The sequence below is a fragment of the Saimiri boliviensis genome, chromosome 13 (genome assembly GCF_048565385.1).
Source record: "Saimiri boliviensis isolate mSaiBol1 chromosome 13, mSaiBol1.pri, whole genome shotgun sequence".
Taxonomy (NCBI): Eukaryota; Metazoa; Chordata; class Mammalia; order Primates; family Cebidae; genus Saimiri; species Saimiri boliviensis.
Window position 1 is genome coordinate 97,718,768 of NC_133461.1, and position 20,490 is coordinate 97,739,257.

At 39.2% G+C, this 20,490-nt stretch overlaps 1 protein-coding gene across 4 annotated transcripts in view; it reads left to right on the forward strand.

The window, feature by feature from the left end:
- PPP3CC (protein phosphatase 3 catalytic subunit gamma) overlaps positions 1-20,490 on the forward strand; it is a 99,517-nt gene that overhangs the window by 16,598 nt on the left and 62,429 nt on the right. For all 4 annotated transcript variants that reach the window (XM_003937162.4, XM_010347711.3, XM_003937161.4 and 1 more), the window contains exons 2-3: positions 18,857-19,054; positions 19,403-19,527. In XM_003937162.4, the coding sequence (XP_003937211.1) occupies positions 18,857-19,054; positions 19,403-19,527 (323 nt within the window). The remainder of the gene's footprint in view (positions 1-18,856; positions 19,055-19,402; positions 19,528-20,490) is intronic.

A 20,490-nucleotide genomic window follows, 5' to 3' on the forward strand; every position in this document is an offset into this window, starting at 1 on the left:
AGTCATGTGCAAACCTAGTTTGATTAAGGTTTTTGCTTCTGAGTTGAAAGTATTGTAAAATAATTTTTAATGAATTATGGGTAATCTGACAGCAACTGACACATGGTGGAAAGCTAGATTTGGGAGCACTGAAAGACTTCTTGGATGATGCATAGACCTAGAATGATTCTCGGTTCTCAGCTCTGTTTTCCCTTCCCCTTTCCTTTTTTTTTTTTTTTTGGCAGAGTCTTGCTCTGTCAACCAGGTTGCCCAGGCTGGGTTCAAACAATTCTGCTGCCTCAGCCTCTTTGGTAGTTGAGACTACAGGTGTATGCTACCACAGCTGGCTGATTTTTCTATTTTTGTAGAGTTGAGGTTTCGCCATGTTGGCCAGGCTGGTCTTGAACTCCTGACTTCAGGGAAACCATTCCCCTATGCCTCCCAAATTCCTGGGATTACAGGCGTGAGCCAATATGCCCGACTAAGAATGATTCTCATCTCTCATTACCAACCAGAATCACCTGTGGAGTTTAAAATTCCATGCAGAAAAAAATGGTTACCTTGGCCTCATTCCCAATAAATCTTTATTGAACATAAAAATGCCAGTTAAAAAAAGATGCACAGGATGATAACCATTTAAATAAAAAAGTTCCAAATATACTCTACAGTGCATAGATGCATTAGTAACAAAATTGCATCCACATAGAAAGGATACATAACTACTTAAAAGTACTAGTTACCCCTGGAGAGGAAGGAAGAGGAATAGAAGGTGTCTTCAACAACATCTGCGACATTTTAGTTTCTAAAAAAAATTTGAAACAGATACAGAAAACTTAATATTTTACATCTACATGAAGGCATGTGGGTATAAATTTTGTAATATTGAAATATTTCATTAGAAATATACAGTATATTACATATATATGTGAAATTTCCTCCTTTCTTTATTTTAGTATACCTTCTACTTATTTTGGTACCAAGAGTGGAGTGCAGCTATAACAAATACCTAGAAGTATGGAAATGGCTTTGGAACTTCTGAGAGACCCAGCCTAAGTCTCAACTTCCTTTTTTTTTTAAATAAGTTTTTTGCCCAGGCTGGAGTGTGAGTAGCACAATCTCGGCTCACTGCAACTTCCGCCTCCCAGACTCAATCAATTCTCCTTCCTCAGCCTCCGGCGTAGCTGGGACTACAAGCATGCACCACCATACCCGACTAATTTTTGTGTTTTTAGTAGAGATGGGGTTTCACTGTGTTGGCCAGGCTGCTCTTGAACTCCAGGCCTCAAGTGATCTACTTGCCTTGGCCTCCCAAAGTTCTGGGATTATAGGCATAAGCCATGACGCCCGGCCCAAGTCTCAACTTTCTCATACCCTTACTTGATTTCTGTAGCCTTCGTTGATTTCCTCCTTTGTAATTTTCCATACTTATTGTCTGAACCATACAATGTACTGCTTAACTTTCGTGTTTATATTTTGTTTTATGTCAGTTCTACTCAACTAGAGCATACAATTCTTCAAGGTAGAATAAATGTATTAAATTTGTATATTCCACACATTACGCATACAATGTGACCATGTAGTAGGTACCAGGTAAACATTTAATTATTTAACTAGAATGTAATTACTGCCCCAGTATTTTTCCCTAGCACTTTTGAACTTAAAGAATCCTTCTAGCTTTTTGATATAGATTTTAGAACTTCACTATTAACAAATATCAGCCGGGCATGGTGGCTCACACCTGTAATCCCAGCACTTTGGGAGGCTGAGACAGATGGAGCATCTGAGGTCAGGAGTTCGAGACCAGCCTGACCAACATGGCAAAACCCCATCTCTACTAAAAATACAAAAATTAGCCAGGCATGGTAGCTAATGGTACATACCTGCAATGGTACCCATCTTTAATCCCAGCTACTTAGAAGTCTGAGACAGGTGAATCACTTGAACCCAGGAGGCAGAGGTTGCAGTGAGCCGAGATTGTGCCACTGCATTCCAGCCTGAGTAACAGAGTGAGACTCTGTCTCCAAAAAAAAAAAAAACAAAGGCCGGGCGTGGTGGCTCAAGCCTGTAATCCCAGCACTTTGGGAGGCCGAGGCGGGTGGATCACAAGGTCAAGAGATCGAGACCATCCTGGTCAACATGGTGAAACCCCATCTCTACTAAAAAAATACAAAAAAAATTAGCTGGGCATGGTGGGGGTGCCTGTCATCCCAGCTACTCAGGAGGCTGAGGCAGGAGAATTGCCTGAACCCAGGAGGCGGAGGTTGCGGTGAGCCGAGATCGTGCCATTGCACTCCAGCCTGGGTAACAAGAGCGAAACTCCGTCTCAAAAAAAAAAACAAAAACAAAACAAAAACAAAAAAACGCATAGACACACACACACCCCCTCACTATTATCTAGGATTTTAGGAAGGCTAGCTATAGAAACTTAGATATATTCAGTTACTGAATGGTTTGTTTTTCAGTTGGTAATATACTCTTTCAGTGTTTGAAAGGATGACACTGGATAATTAGATTTGAATTGTAAATCTCTGAAACTGGTGTTGGAAAAACTGGAGGAGTTGATGATTTTACACACAGTCTTTCCTAGCTCTTACTATTGGGAAAAGAGTGTTAATTGTAGTCAGTGAATTTCTTCAAAGTTTGCTGCTTTTAAATCAAATTAAGGAAGTTAGCAACCATAAGTAGAATTATATGAATAAAATGTTTCTTTGTTATGAAGAGTTAGCAGTGTATGGCATTATATGTTTCACATATTGAAGTTGACACCAGAAAGATACATTTGTGATTTTCTTTTTTTCCTGAGACAGTTTAGTACTGTTGCCCAGGCTGGAGCACAGTGGTGCAGTCATAGCTCACTGCAGCCTGGAACTCCTGGGCTCAAGTGTTATCTTTCCGCCACCATCTTGACCTCCCAAGTAGCTGGAATTACAGGTGCATGCCACTGTGCCCAGCTTACTTTAGTGATTTATTATTTTTTAATCTCTTTTCTTTTTTAATACAGAGCTGCAAATTTCTTACTTTTCCTTAGTGCAATCCATGTGAGAAATGTGTTATAATTTGTTATAATATTTCAAGTCCTGAAGTTTTTGAGTGATTTTGTGTGTATGTGTAAGATTAGAGTGAATTCATGGTTTCCACTAATAACATTTCATCATTATCACTTTGTTGTGTGTGCATGTTGAAAGAGATAAACTTTGGCCGGGCGCGGTGGCTCACGCCTGTAATCCCAGCACTTTGGGAGGCCGAGGTGGGTGGATCACGAGGTCAAGAGATCGAGACCATCCTGGTCAACATGGTGAAACCCTGTCTCTACTAAAAATACAAAAAATTAGCTGGGCATGGTGGCACGTGCCTGTAATCCCAGCTACTCAGGAGGCTGAGGCAGGAGAATTGCCTGAACCCAGGAAGCGGAGGTTGCGGTGAGCCGAGATCGCGCCATTGCACTCCAGCCTGGGTAACAAGAGCGAAACTCCGCCTCAAAAAAAAAAAAAAAAAAAAAGAAAGAGATAAACTTCTAGGTAGTTTGTCTAGAATTTTGTAAAATCCTTACGTTTTAATGAGAGAGTATCTTGTATGTGAATATTATTTGTCACGTGTTATGCCTACATATTGGTTGGACTTAAACTTTAGTGGCCTCTCAGAGATTATTTTCATTCTAGTTCATGTCATATTACTTTGTTATATGTATTAAGAAGTACAAAAGATTATTTAATGCTATAGAATTTGTATGTTAAAATGCTAATCCCCAGTGTGATGGTATTAGGAGGTATGGTCTTAAGGGAGGTAAAGTTTTTTACAAATTTCTGAAAGAAAATATATGAGAAATCTTTGTGACAGTTTTCTTAGCTAGGTCATAGAAGGCATGAATGATAAACACTGATAATTGGACTTTAAAAAAATTGAAATCTTTTGTTCTTTTAAAGATGTTTGATTAAGAAAATGGAAAGACAAGCCAGAGAATGGAAGAAAATATCTAAACTACATTAATGGAGCTTACTACTAAATTAACAAAACATTAGGAGATTGTCTCTGTAGTATAACCGATTATGAAATAATGTGTTGACATATTTAAAATATTAAGATATACATTGATATCTTAAGTAGCTGTCTTTGGCCAGTGAGATTCTAAGAGATTTGTTTTTGAGGTGGTTATTGCTTTTTCTTTTGTGCTCTTTATCTTTTAAGAAATTCTTTTGCCTCAAGTATGTAGTATATTTGATTCTTTGATTAAAGATGTAGAAAAACCTTTAAATAAAGGATAGTTTGAAAGATTAGCAGAATGTTTACAACCGATACTTGATACTACATAGATAATACTTTGCTATCCTATTTTTGTAATTTCTGTGCTTGAAAATTTCAAACAGTTTTTTGCATGTGAGTGTGTGTTTTGAAGTGGAGTCTTGCTATATTGCCCAGACCACCACTCTCAAACTCCTCAAACTCCTGGCCTCAAGTGATCTTCCCACCTTGTCCCCTCAAAGCATTGGGATTACAGGCATGAGCCACCACTCCCAGTCTGAAACTTTCAAAACTTTAAAAAATAGCTTGAAAACCTTTGTTTTAGTCCAGGTGCAATAGCTCACATCTGTAAATCTGGCACTTTGGGAAGCTGAGATGGGAGAATTGCTTGAGACCAGGAATTTGAGACCAGCCTAGGCAACATGGTGACATCCTGTCTCTACAAAAAAATTTAAAAATTAGGTGTCATGGTGCATATCTGTAGTCCCAGCTACTCTGGAGGCTGAGGTGGAAGGATTGAAGAGTTCAAGGCTATAGTGAGGCATGATCAAGACACTGAACTCCATCCAGTCTTAGTGACAGTGAGAGACCCTGTCTCTAAACATAAAAAAGAAAATCTTTACTTTATTTACAGGACTTTATGAGCCATATTTAGCAAATATATTTCTACATATTAAGTTTGTTTTTAATGATAAGGGGTTTTAAAACTTGATTTTTAGTAAATAGTATAATAAAAGTTTGTTTACATTAGATATGAAGCTAATTATCACCCCTAACTGCTGGCTGGTTTTCTAGCATTGTAGAAGTAGATGGTGAATTTTCCTGTCTGCTGATATCCAAAATACTCTGATTCCTGGGTGAGTTCCTGCAATATTGGATGTTGGTAATATTACTGTTGGTTGATTAATTTATGATAGTAGTATATACATCTCTAAGCCTAATTCTGTTTGTTTTTGAGTAAATAATACAATAACATGGCATAATATTTTAAAAGGTATGTGGCAAAAAGTCTTCCTATCTCTAACTGTCAGCCACCTGTTCCCTGCCTTGGGACTGTTAAATCCCACTACCAAAGACCACCAAGGAAACACCTGTAGTCAGAAATAAGTTACACTGATTTAGCTTGCTGCAAGAAGGAGTAACATACATCAGAAGAGCTGTGGGGCCTCTCAGAAGGATGGAGTTAGAAAAGAGGACATGTAGGGTTTTAGGAGCTGTTTGTCACAGAGTGATGTTAGGATAAAATTAGTAGTCTGGACAGGGATTGGCTAGAATATGTAATTTGAATGAGTTCCTGTAACAATCAGTAGTTTTTACTCCAGGACACATATGTTACTGAGGATTTACTGTTAGATCAATTTGTGGTACTAGAACATAGGGTCTGGGTGAGCTGATATTAATAAGGGTTTGCGGCTGGGCACAGTGGCTCAAACCTGTAATCCCAGCAAATTGGGAGGCTAGGATGCAAGGGTCCTTTGAAACCAGGAATTTGAAACTAGCCTGGTCAACATAGTGAGACCTCAGTCTTTTGAAAAAAAAAAAAAAAAAAATTTTTTTTTTTTTTTTTTTTTTTTTGAGACAGAGTTTTGCTCTTGTTGCCCAGGCTGGAATGAATCTTGGCTCACTGCAACCTCTGCCTCCCGGGTTCAAGTGATTCTCCTGCCTCTGCTTCCCTAGTAGCTGGGATTACACGTGTGTGCCATCACACCTGGCTAATTTTGTATTTTTGTAGAGATGGGGTTTCTCCATGTTGGTCAAGCTGGCCTCAAATTCCTTACCTCAGGTGAGCCACCCACCTTGGCCTCCCAATGTGTTAGGATGACAGGTATAAGCCACCGCGACTGGCTGAAAAAATTTTTAAAAATTAAAATTCATTGAGTGTGATGGCACACACCTGTAGTCTTAGCTACTTGGGGGGCTGAGGTAGGAGGATCACTTCAGCCCAAGAGTTAGAGGCTGCAGTGAGCTATGATCTTGCCACTGCATCCCAGCCTGGGTGACAGAGGGAGACCCTGTCTCTTAAAAAGGAAAAAGAAAAAAAGGTTTGAGCTTAGATGGACTTTGATGCACAGTACGTTGTGGTTTGGTTTGGTTCAGTTGATCTGTTTTGCAAGCACTAGTGCTTTTCTGAGCATCTACAAGCAATTTGTAGTGTAGTTTCAGTTTTGTTTCAATTTTTAATCTCTGTTTCTGATCATTCTTCAGCTAAACTGGAATCTTTACCGTTTAGGGGAGGTGATCAATCAAGATTTCAAACTGTTGTTTGATGGGTTGTGAATGTTTGTCAAGCTTTGATGGTAGACATTTTGGTCTCTGCAGGCACTGGGCCATTTTGTTCTCTTTCTTAGATGAATCAGCTGGTGTGACAGAGGCTGCACAGCAGCATTTAAGCATCTGCAACACACTGAAACTCAGACAATTATTATTAACGTTTGAAATAACGTCCCATATATCCCATAATCAATTTGGATTTTCTTTTGGGTAACCAAGTATTTTTTTTCCTTTAATTTGGATATGGGTCATTCATGTCTGCAACTGTCCTATATTTGGTTTATATTTTGGTGAGGATAAGGGTCTTGATAATACTAAGGAAAAGACGTCTATTGACAGCCTAAAATTTTACAACAGTAGAGAGAGAAGAAAATGCTGAGAGAATAAAGGACAGAATCATACAAGTGTCTGGTAATCAGTGGCTTCTGGCATCTGGGAGGTTGTGTTCTGATTATTTTGGACATAAGTAGACTATTCACATTATCTTCTGCTTCTGGACTATAACAGTTCTGGAAATGCTGACTCAGCCACTATTTGTCCATGGCAGTGATGTTGGCAGTATGCATCATTACTTTATTCTCTGTAGTGTCAGTAATGGGTACATGATACAAACATTTACAAAAGTTCTTTTGATAAGTCTTCCACAAGGCTCAATTCTTATCTTTATCTTATAGCCAGGAACTTTAGATGAATGTAAGGAAGAAGCAGAAACCACCATGGATCATGGGACTATAGGTTTTAGTTAATTTATTATATTAATCAGCATTATCAGAATGGAAGGGAATGGAATCTTTTATTACAGAAAATTCATAGTCAGTTTTATGAGTATTTACTCACTGATTATCCTGGAAGTAAGAATAGCTCACACAGGGAGGACATTGACAATCTCTAGGTCTTTCTTTTATTTATCTTATAAAGTGTATTATGAGTTTCACCAATCCAAGTTTAGTGAAACCTGGAAATAAAGCCCTCTTTTAGATAGCTATTCTGTCAGTCTTTATACTTGAGTGTGTATTTTCTTTTCTTTTCCCTTTTTTTTTTTTTGAGACAGAGTCTTGCTTTTGTTGCCTAGGCTGGAGTGCAGTGGCACGATCTCAACTCACTGCAACCTCTGCCTGGGTTCAAACAATTCTCCTGCGTCAGCCTCCCAAATAGCTGGAATTACAGGCATGCCCCACCTCGCCTGGCTAATTTTGTATTTTTAGTAGAGATGAGGTTTCTCCATCTTGGTCAGGTTGGTCTCAAACTCCCGACCTCAAGTGATCCACCTGCCTTGGCCTCCCAAAGTGCTGGGATTACAGGCGTGAGCCACCATGCCCGGCCTGAATGTGTATTTTCTTTAAACTGAAAGATACTTAAATGTTGAAGTATATTTATTTTTAACACATTTTGTTATACATGGTTAAATTAGCAAGGCTTAACTTTCCTTATGATTTGTGAGGGTTTTTTTTCCATTTAACCCAAATTTAATAAAGCAGAGTTCTCACAATAGTTTTGAGTTAATAGAAAAATTCAGAGTATGCCAAACAAAGCTAATAATTTTTATAATCCTTTAAAAATTTTTTAATAAGATAAAGGACTAAAGCTCTGTTTTACCTAATGGCCATTTAGTATAAACCCAAAGATGCTGTAGATGTAAAAAACATATTTTTTTTTTTTTTGAGGCAGAGTTTCACTCTTGTTACCCAGGCTGGAGTGCAATGGCACGATCTCGGCTCACCGCAACCTCTGCCTCCTGGGTTCAGGCAATTCTCCTGCCTCAGCCTCCTGAGTAGCTGGGATTACAGGCACGCACCACCATGCCCAGCTAATTTTTTGTATTTTTAGTAGAGACGGGGTTTCACCATGTTGACCAGGATGGTCTCGATCTCTTGACCATGTGATCCGCCCGCCTTGGCCTCCCCAAAGTGCTGGGATTACAGGCTTGAGCCACCGCGCCCGGCTGTAAAAAACATCTTAACAGTTTCCTATTATTTGTTTATTTTTTAAGAGACAGGGTCTCACTTGATAGCATAGGGTCAGGTCACTGCTATACTTTAAATATGACCCCCAGAAAGCAATATGTTGGCTGTTTGGGTGATGGGTCTAGTAGAAGCCAAAACCTTACTATTATGTAGTATATTCTACACATTATGTAGTATATATATATAGTAAAAAATCTACACATATATCCCTTGAATCCAAATTTAAAAATAAAATTTTAAAAGTATGTGTTGGAAAAGTTATCCCAATGCAATGGGAGGTGGGGCCTAATGGGAGGAGTTTAGGTCATGAAGTCCACCTCTCATGAATGCATTAATGTTGATTATAAAAGGTCCTGAGGCTGCAAGTTCCCTCTTTGCCCTTCTCTTGTCCCCTCTTTGCCCTTCTGCTACAGGATGATGTAGCAAGAAGGCCCATGCCAGATGCCTGGCCCCTCAATCTTGAACTTCCTAACCCCCAGAACTGTGAGTGAATAAATTTATATTTATTATAAATTATCCAGTCTATGGTATTTTGTCAAAGCCACACAAAACAGACCAAGACAGAGATTACAGAAGAGTATGTAGGATGAGAAATATTATTCCAGTTATTTTATTGTTTTGTTTTTGCTTTTTTCTTTTTTGAAACGGAATCTTGCTCTGTCGACCAGGCTGTAGTACAGTGGCATGATGTCAGCTCATGGCATCCTCCTCCTTCCAGGTTCAGGTGATTCCCCTGGCTTAGTCTCCTGAGCAGCTGTGACTACAGGTGCATACCACCATGCCTTGCTATTTTTTTTGTATTTTAGTAGAGAGGGGGTTTCACCATATTGGTCAGGATGATCTCAATCTCCTGACCGTGTGATCCTCCCGCCTTGGCCTCCCAAAGTACCGGGATTACTGGTGAGAGCCACTGTGCCCAGCCTGTTTTTGCTTTTTGAGATGGAGTCTCACTCTGTTGTCCAGGCTGACGATTGTAGTTTACTGCGGCCTCAACTTTACCAGGCTCAAAAGATCCTTCTGTCTCAGCCTCCTGAGTAGCTGGGACTACAGGCAGATGCCACCACACCTGGCTAATTAAAAAAAAATTTTTTTTGTACAGATAGGGTCTCACCATGCTGCCAAGGCCGGTCTCAAACTCTTGACTTTAAGCAGTCCCCCCAACTTGGCTTCCCAAAGTGTTGGGATTACTGGAGTGAGTCACCATACCTGGCTGATTGCAGCCATTTTTGGAAAATGAGATGTGCTACAGATATTGTAAGAGAAAAATACTTAACTGAGATTTCTAAAAATTGAAGATTGGCTAAATATTAATAAATTGTGATGTAAGTAAATTGTATCTACCTAGGAGAAAATATTTTATGGTATTTTAAGGTATCTATGTATGTACTTATGCATTGAGATATTTGTCATCAAAACTTTTTTACTAGCGCATACAAGTACCTAACACATAGTAGCAATTCAGTAAAATTATGTGAATGAATTAAGGATACTTGTCGATCATCATTTTTATGGAGAGAGTTTTCATTTTGTTCTATGTCTTATTTTTATGTGTATTTTAGTTAGATGTCCACTTAGTCTGTTCAAGAAGTTATAACAAAATGCCTGAAAAAAAAATTCTTCCTAAGGTTGCTGGGAAAAAAAAAAAAAATGCCTTAGACTGGGTAATTTGTGAACAACAGAGATTTATTTCTTATAGTTCTAGAGGCTGGGAAGTCCAAGAGTTGAGTCTCCAGCAGATTCTAAGTCTGGTGAGAGCCTGGTCCTTATAGGTAGCGCCTTCTATGTGTCCTCATGTGGCAGAAGAGACAAACAAGCTCCTTTGGACCGCTTTTTTTTTTTTTTTTTTTTGAGGTGGAGTTTCGCTCTTGTTACCCAGGCTGGAGTGCAATGGCGTGATCTCGGCTCACCGCAACCTCCGCCTCCTGGGTTCAGGCAATTCTCCTGCCTCAGCCTCCTGAGTAGCTGGGATTACAGGCACCCACCACCATGCCCAGCTAGTTTTTTGTATTTTTAGTAGAGACGGGGTTTCACCATGTTGACCAGGATAGTCTCGATCTCTCGACCTCGTGATCCACCCGCCTCGGCCTCCCAAAGTGCTGGGATTACAGGCTTGAGCCACCGCGCCCGGCCTGGACCACTTTTTTAAGGGCACAAATCCCATTCATGAGGGCAGAGTCCTTATGACCTAATCATTTCCCAGATGCTCCACTTGTTAATACCACCACATTGCGGATTAGGTTTTAATTTATGAATTTTTGGTGGACACAAACATTCAGATCATTGCAGCTGTTAAGAAATGTTGAATCAGAAGTTGCTAGTTAATTTTTTTTTTTTTTTTTTTTTTTTTTTTTTTTTTTTTTTTTGAGGCAGTCTCTCACTGTGTTGGCCAGGCTAGAGTGTGTGATCTCAGCTTACTGCAGTCTCTGCCTCCCGGGTTTAAGTGATTCTCCTGTCTCAGCCTCCCAAGTAGCTGGGATTACAGGCACCCACCACCACGACTGACTAATTTTTGTATCTTTTTTTTTTTTTTTTTTTTGGAGATGGAGTTTTGCTCTTGTTACCCAGGCTGGAGTGCAATGGCGTGATCTCGGCTCACCGCAGCCTCCGCCCCCTGGGTTCAGGCAATTCTCCTGCCTCAGCCTCCCGAGTAGCTGGGATTACAGGCACAGGCCACCACGCACAGCTAATTTTTTGCATTTTTAGTAGAGACGAGGTTTCACCACGTTGACCAGGATGGTCTCGATCTCTCTTTTTTTTTTTTTTTTGAGACGGAGTTTCGCTCTTGTTACCCAGGCTGGAGTGCAATGGCGCGATCTCGGCTCACTGCAACCTCCGCCTCCTGGGTTCAGGCAATTCTCCTGCCTCAGCCTCCTGAGTAGCTGGGATTACAGGCACGTGCCACCATGCCCAGCTAATTTTTTGTATTTTTAGTAGAGACGGGGTTTCACCATGTTGACCAGGTTGGTCTCGATCTCTCGACCTTGTGATCCACCCGCCTCGGCCTCCCAAAGTGCTGGGATTACAGGCTTGAGCCACCGCGCCCGGCCGGTCTCGATCTCTTGACCTTGTGATCCGCCTGCCTCGGCCTCCCAAAGTGCTGGGATTACAGGCTTGAGCCACCACGCCCGGCTTTTTTTGTATCTTTAATAGAGATGGGGTTTCACCATGTTGGCTAGGTTGGTCTCGAATTCCTGACCTCAGGTGATCTGCCCACCTCGGCCTCCCAAAGTGCTAGGATTACAGGCATGAGCCACTGTGCCCAGCTAGAAGTTGCTCATCATTCTAAACTGGAAGCTTGACATAATATTTTGAATCAAGCATTTAAAAAATGCATGCTTTTCATCAACAGTTTGTTTTTATCCCTTTCATTCATTTAGAAAAGAAGAGTTTTCCTAAATGAGTTGTTTTTTTTTTTTTTTAAAACAGGTTTTTGTTTTCCTTGAATTTTTTTTTTTTAACAGCTGGCAAATCAGAGAAAATATTTATACAACTTACAACAGGCATTTCAAATTATTTTGAAACATTTGGGAATATATCTTCTGTAATGTTTTGCCTGTAATAATTGAATGGATATTCTCATTTGGTAATAACTTGGAAAATACAGAGTGGCCCATTTAAAATGTACTCTGATTTAAAGGTACTGTTGGAGGCATTGGTGACCAGGCCATTTTTCCTTTTAAATAGAGAAAGTATGACAGAATCTATTTTCAAGAAACAGCCATAGCAGTATTTTTAGTCTCACATGCTCATACAGAATGTTGTCACTCTCCACCGACAGGTGGAATCTATTTCCACTCTCCTTGAACCTGGGCAGGCTTGTGACTGTTCCAACCAATTGAATATGGTAGAAATTATGTGATGTGATTTCTAAGGCTATGATATGATATAAATAGGATGTAGCTGATCTAGCAATCCCACTACTGAGTATCTACCCAAAGGAAGATAAATCAACATATTTATTGCAGTACTATTAACAACAGCAAATATATAGAATCAGTGTTGAATATCTATTAGTGGATGAATGGATAAAGAAAATACAATATATATATACAATGGAATATTGTTCAGCCATTAAAAAAACACAAAATCATATCACTTGCAGCAACGTTGTTGGAACTGGCGGTCATTATCTTAAGTAACGTAGGCACAAAAAGAAAAATATCATATATTCTCACTTATATGTGGGAGCTAAAAATTTGAACACATGGAGATAGAGAGTGGAAAATAGATAATAGAGACTGGGAAGGGTGAGTCGGGGTTGGAGGAGGATGAAGAGAAGTAGGTTAAAGGTACAAACATACATAAAGATAGGAGTAAATTCAATGTTTGATAGCAGAGCAGGATGACTATACTTAAAAAAATGTATTGTACCTGGTGATGAACATCCTGAAGACCCCAGCTTGATACTATGCATTATATACATGTAATGTAATTCCTCTTGTATTCCTTAAATATGCATAACTAAAAAGAGGGAAAAAAAGGTATAGCTTCTTCCTGGCTCTCTTTTTGTCTTTTGATGCTTGTTGTTGGAATTCAGTCATACGAAGAGGCCACATGTAGATATTCTCATCAAAAACTGGAGCTAAGCTGCAGCTGACAGCTAGTATTAACCATGATATGAGTGAGAGAGCTTTCAGGTAATTCCAGCCCCAGGCTGTCGAGTGTCCTGCTGAGGCCCAGAAGTTGTGGAGCAGAGACAAGCCAGCCCTGCTGTGCCCTGTCTGAATTTATGATCTACAGAATCTGTGATAGATAATAAATGATTATTGTCTGAAGCCACTAAATTTTGGGGTAATTCATTACATGGCAGTAGATAATTAATACATAGAAGTTGTAGAAACTTATAGGGAAATAAAGATTTGGACAAAGACATTTATGTATATATATGACCCATATGGATCAGATATGATTCATATATATGTATATATGATATGGGTCATATATATGTGTGTGTGTGTATGTGTGTGTGTGTGTGTGTGTGTTTATGTATATATGGATGTTCTCTGTAATATGATTTATTTTTTCTTTTTTTTAAAGGCAGGGTCTCACTCTGTCACCTAGACTGGAGTGCAGTGGCTCAGTCATAGCTCACTGGAGTCTTGAACTCTGGGGCTCAAGTGATCCTCTTGCCTCAGCCTTCCAAAGCACTAGGATTACAGGTGTGAGCCGCCATGCCTGGTCCTGCAGTATAATTTACAATTTTTGAAATAGTCTAGCTATGTAACAATAAGAAAATGTTTAAATAAATTATCATAAACACTATTTTCCTAAAGAAAAGTTGTCTACATTTTCTATATTCATAAACAAAGTTTAAAGAATTGGTATATAGTCAATTATATTATAATGATAAACCTAATTAATTGAATTGTTTACCTAGAGATGAGTAAGAACAAAAAAGACTTTACATCTGTTAAAAGGACATGTTCCCAGAACATAAAAGAACTTTCACCAATCAGTAAGAAAAGATATTAAATGTTTTAAATGGGCAAAAGAATTGAACAAGGATGTCCCTGTGTTTAGTTTAATATGTGGTGTTAATGAACACTTATTTAGGGAATCTCACCTCCCAATTTTTTAAAATTTAAAACTGGTTTCAAATTTCTTTAAACCTTTCTCTTTAAATCACCTTGGTTTCGGAAGACTAAAAGAAAGAGCTTATTGCACAGATAGCTCAAAGCACAAATTATAAAAAGGCTAACTTTTATCTACACCCAGCTCCAAATATTCCCAAGTATTTCCTTCCTCCTTGATCATTCTTTTTTTTTTTTTTTTTTTTTTTTTTTTTTGAGAAGGAGTCTTGCTCTGTCGCCCAGTCTGCAGTGATAGATATATATGGTCCCCTGTTTTAAGGTAATACAGTCCTGCATCTGAGCAATGTGTCATGAGATGATTTTTGTCGGTGTGAGAACACCATGGAGTGTACCTACCCAAACCTAGATGGTATAACTACTACACGCCTAGGCTATGTGATATAGCCTATTGCTCCTAGGCCACAAACCTGTAGAGCAGGTTACTGCACTGAATACTGTAGGCAGTTATACTACAATGGTAAGTATTTGAGTATCTAAACATATAGAAGATAACAGTAAAAACACAGTATAAAAGATAAAAACTGATGCACTTGTGTAGGGCACTTAACCATGAGTCGGGGCTTACAGGACTGGAAGTTGCCCTGGGTGAGTTGGGGGTGAGTGATGAGTGAATGTGAGGGCCTAGGACATTATTATACACTACTGTGGACTTTATAAACTTTATAAATACTGAACACTTAGGCTACACTAAATTTTTTTTTTTTAATTTCTTGGCTGGGCATAGTGGCTCACGTCTATAATCCCAGCACTTTGGGAGGCTGAGGTGGGCAGATCAGTTGAGCCCAGGAGTTCAAGACCAGCCTGGGTAGCATGGCAAAACTCCATCTCTACAAAAAATATAAAAATTAGCCAGGCATGGTGGTGCACACCTGTAGGCTCAGCTACTTGGGAAGCTGAGGTGGGAGGATCACTTGAGCCTAGGAGGTTGAGGCTGCAGTGAGCCCTGTTAGTACCACTGCACTCCTGTCTGGGCAATAGAGCAAGATCCTGTCTCAAAAACAAAAACAAATTTCTTTCTTCAATAATAAATTAGCCTTAGCTTACTGGAATGTTTTTACTTTATAAACTTTTCAACTTTTAAAAACTTTTCGACTTTTTTATAATAACACTTAGCTTAAAACACAAGTACATTGTATAGCTATAGAAAATAATTTTTCTTTATATCTTTATAGGCTTTTTCTATTTTAAAAAGTTAAATATTTTTTTTAACTTAAAAAAGAGGCCAGTTGCGGTGGCTCACGCCTGTAATCCTAGCACTTTGGGAGGCTGAGGCGGGTGGATCGCCTGAAGTCAGGAGTTCAAAACCAGCCTGGCCAACATGGTAAAACCCTGTCTCTTAAAAAAAAAAAAAATTTAAGTTTTTTGGTAAAAATGAACACACACACACACACACACACACACACACACACACACACAACTTGCTGAGTGCCTAGGCCTGCACAGGGTCAGGATCATGAATATCCCTGGCTTCTCCCTCTACATCTTGTTCCACTGGAACACCTTGAGGGGCAGTAGCAGGCATGGAGCTGCCATCTTCTAGGTTACTTCTTCTGGAAGCCCTACTGAAGGACCTGCCTGAGGCTCTTCTTGGGACAGTGTCACACTTTTCAGAAATATGCCCATGGTGTTTGATTTATTTCTATTTTTTGTTGTAGACTTGTTCGTAAGCAGTTAATGCAGCATGAACAGTCCCGTGTATTAATGAAAACCTTTCTGTTTTAGGGGTTCATGTTTTCATACTTCTTAAGGAGTTTGTTAAGATCTGCAGAAGCTTCTGTCAAATCCTTCACTGTGAGATTTCTTAGGGGTTCTTTTTCTTCTCCAGCAAACTGCCTTCTCTCTTGCTGTTTCTTCAGCTATGCATTCCTATTCCAGTTCCAACTTATCAGTCAATTCCTGAGATGTTATTGTGGCTATAACATCACTAGGAGATTAGAGATTTTCAACTCCATTTAACTATGGTCCATTTTTGACCAGAACATCATTATGTGACGCACAACTGTATTTCGTTATTTTACTGGTTAGTTAGCTGCTATCATTTTTTCAGTGAGATTTAAGTAGTTAAAATGAGTAAAGAGGTAGCTAGAAGCATGACAAAACTTACAATAGGACTTTCTTTACTTGGAAATGATACAATATGGAATGGCTAGATCAAGTCTTTTAAAAATACCCATAGATTTCAACTTGGTTCTTAAGCTTGGTTGTATAAAGCTGGCAATGCAACCATTGGACATATATCAGAAATTCAATTGAGCACCTCCTTTTTAAGTGTATGGTTTGTAGACTTGTGGCTCTTAGATCCCAGGAGGGCTAAAGTAGACTGTGTTACAAACTAGGCACATAACAAGACAACAGCCATTTTTTTTTTTCTTTTAGACAGAGTTTTGTTCTTGTTGCCCAGGCTACAGTGGAATGTCGTGATCTCAGCTTACCTCTGCCTCTTGGGTTCAAGTGATTCTCCTGCCTCAGCCTCCCGAGTAGCTGAGATTACAGGCCTTCGCCACCATGCCCGGCTAATTTTTTTTTTTTTCCTGAGACAGAGTCTTGCTCTGTCATCTAGGGTGAAGTGCAGTGGCATGATCTCAGCTCACTGCAACCTCTGCCTCTCAGGTTTAGACAATTTTCCTGCCTTAGCTTCCTGAGTAGCTGGGATTACAGATGTCCACTAGTACACCCGGCTAATTTTTTTTTTTTTTTAAATAGAGACAGGGTTTCTCCATGTGGGTCAGGCTGGTCTCAAACTCCCGATCTCAGTTGATCTGCCTGCCTTGGCCTCCCAAAGTGTTGGGATTACAGGCGGGAGCTACTGTGCCTAGCCAACAGCAGCCAGTTTTAAAATGTCAAAAGTGTTTTTCTATTGAAATGGCTAATTCTCCATATTATATATATAAACTTTGTACCCAATGTAAACTGAAGGTAGTGGTTAACATTTCCAGATTAGAAAACATAACCGATTTCCCTTATCCATTCTTTTTTTTTTTTGAGACGGAGTTTCGCTCTTGTTACCCAGGCTGGAGTGCAATGGCGCAATCTCGGCTCACCGCAACCTCCGCCTCCTGGGTTCAGGCAATTCTCCTGCCTCAGCCTCCTGAGTAGCTGGGATTACAGGCACGCGCCACCATGCCCAGCTGATTTTTTGTATTTTTAGTAGAGACGGGGTTTCACCGTGTTGACCAGGATGGTCTCGATCTCTTGACCTCGTGATCCACCCGCCTCGGCCTCCCAAAGTGCTGGGATTACAGGCTTGAGCCACCGCGCCCTGCACCCTTATCCATTCTTTTATGCTCTGTTACTACAGCAAATTATTCTTAGATATAGCTCCATTCTGTTAGTAGTGTTCTTATTATTATCAGTAACCAAGTACATTAAGCTACTGTTTTTTGTTTTGTTTTGTTTTGTTTTAAGACTGTCTTGCTGTGTTGCCCAGGCTGGAGTGCAGTGGTGTGATCTTGGCTCACTGCAACCTCTGCCTCCTGGATTCAAGTGATTCTCCTGCCCCAGCCTCCCGAGTAGCTGGGATTATAGGTGCCCACCACCACACCTTGCTAATTTTTGTATCTTTAGTAGAGATGGAATTTCCCCATGTTGGCCGGTCTTGAACTTCTGACCTCAAGTGATCTGCCCGCCTCCACCTCCCAAAGTACTGGAATTACAGGCATGAGCCACCATTCCTGGCCTAAGCCTTTTAAGAATGAAGTATATATACATGATTCCCCTCTTCAGGAACTACAGTGAGACTTCTATTTTATTTTTTGGAGCTGGAGTTTCATTCTTGTCACCTAGGCTGGAGTGCAGTGGCACAATCTCATCTCACTGCAACCTCTACCTCCATGGTTCAAGTGAGTCTCCTCCTGAGTAGCTGGGATTACAGGTGTGTACCACCATGCATGGCTAATTTTTGTATTTTTAGTAGAGATAGGGTTTCACTATGTTGGCCAGGCTGGTCTTGAACTCCTGACCTCAGGTGATCCACTCACCTCAATTTCCCAAAGTGCTGGGATTACAGGCATGAGCCATTGCACCCACCTGAGACTTCTAAAACATAGGTTTCATTAGGTCAGTTCTATGGAAGAAATAAATGCCATTTTAGTATTGTGATTACTTTTCTTTTGTTTTCTTTAACCACAGTTTCATTTTTAACACCTTTTCCACAGACAGAAGAACAAAGATATTTTTATCATCTAGTGCCTTGTCTCATTTGTATCTTGTTCCCTGAATCAGCTTCAGATCTTTCATGTGTATATATAAAACATTATAGGGCTGTGCATGGTGGCTCATGTCTGTGATCCCAGCACTTTGGGAGACCAAGGTGGGTGGATTACTTGAGGTTAGGAGTTTGAGACCAGCCTGAACAAATGACGAAACTCTGTGTCTACTAAAAATACAAAAATTAGCTAGGTGTGGTGACATGCACCTTGTACTCCCAGCTACTCAGGAGGCTGAAACAGGAGAATTGCTTAAATATAGGAGGCGGAGGTTGCAGTGAGCCAAGATCATGTCACTGCACTCCAGCCTAGGCAACAGAGCGAGCCTCTGTCTCAAAAAACACAAAAATCAAACAAACAACAGCAACAAAAATTATACTTTATGTACACACAAATCTTTAAAATGCCTTTGTGACCTTTTTATACTTAGAATTGATCATTTATTTAGTATCTTGGGATTTTTTCCCCACGTAGTACTGGTGCTATGGATGTGAAATCATGGTGATTTATTAGTTTTAATTTGTCGCGTTAAAGAATTGTATTCTGTTTATTCTCTATACATTTAAATATTCTAAATTATTATTATTATATATATATTTTTTTGTAGCTGTCCCCTTTCCTCCGACCCAACGGCTTACTTTCAAGGAAGTATTTGAGAATGGGAAGCCTAAAATTGATGTTTTGAAGAACCATTTGGTAAAGGAAGGCCGACTGGAAGAGGAAGTAGCCTTAAAAATAATCAATGATGGGGCTGCCATCCTCAGGCAAGAGAAGACTATGATAGAAGTAGATGCTCCAATCACAGGTATAAAAAGTATTTGCATGATACTGTTTATAGTTTAGATTTGCATGAGCAGTCTTGAGAAATAGTTACAAATAACCATCTAAAAAGTGGTATGATAATTTTTCTAGAAATTATGAGACAGTCAGGATTGGTTAGGATATTTGTTGCTAATTGAAGAAATACAATTTTAACTGCCTCATATTTCCAGTAGAACTATTTAATATGAACAGATTGACTATAGTTATACAGCAGTCCTGTCAAAAGCTAGAGTGATTTAAATTAGAAGTTAAACTGTGATCCCTTTTAGTGTAATGCCCTTTTTCTTTTTGGATATAATTTCTCATCTCACCTTATAACTTTTTTTCCTAGTGTGTGGTGATATTCATGGACAATTCTTTGACTTAATGAAGTTATTTGAAGTTGGAGGATCACCTAGTAACACACGCTACCTCTTTCTGGGTGACTATGTGGACAGAGGCTATTTCAGTATAGAGGTAAAAGTTAAACTGGATATGTTGGGACTATTATATTGTCTTTTTAAAAAAGGATTTCCATTCTTCAGTAGAAGAAATTAAAATGAGAACTCTGGCAGAATTTGTGAACTTTGTTACTTTCAAAATTAAAGTAGTAGCAATGTTTTCATTGATATAACAGTTATTCCTTTTTTTAAATCAGTAGAAAATCTGATAAATAGGCTATAGATTAATATTAACCCAACTGTACAAATAGTTAAATATTCACTAACTTTTCTTCTTTGAAGATAGTGTACAGGCTGTATAAAAATGACACAAATTGCTGTTCACTCTAAATGGGATTTATATTAGCTGACCTTAATTATAAGACCATAACATGCAGAGCTACAGTAAACACTTAGATTAACTGCCAGTGCTGAATAAGTACTAAGTTCATTGTAGGAATAACTTCTGATACTGTTACACATAGAAAGCACTTAATAAATGTTCATTGAAGGGAAAAATGAATTGTAGACAATGAAAACTTATACTTTCCTTTTATATATTTTGAAAAGGGAAAGGTAGGAGCATGGTTAGAATTAAATAGAAGTTTTATGTGTAAAAGATAAAACTACTTTGGAACTTTATGCAAGAACTTGAGTACCAAGGACTTGAGTTGAACGACAGCACATTCATACTTAATGTTCATTGATTCAAATCTACATGCTGGCAAATAAAAGAGAAAAAAACTTTTGAAAATAGTGTGGGTAATGGAATTTGTAGTGTGCCCAAGAATAAGCATGAGCTCAGAAATTGAGTCTGCTTTCTGTCTTTGCTGTCTGTAGTTCTGCCTGCCCTCCTTGTGTGGGAATCTCACTGTACTGTGTTTCTGGTGGTGAAAGGTTTATTGTCCTGTAGCCTCACTCCTAAATGCAAGTTGGCCCTCTCACCTGATACCCAAGCAAAGGAGCAGCAATTGCTGTATAGCTGCAGGAAAAATAAGCA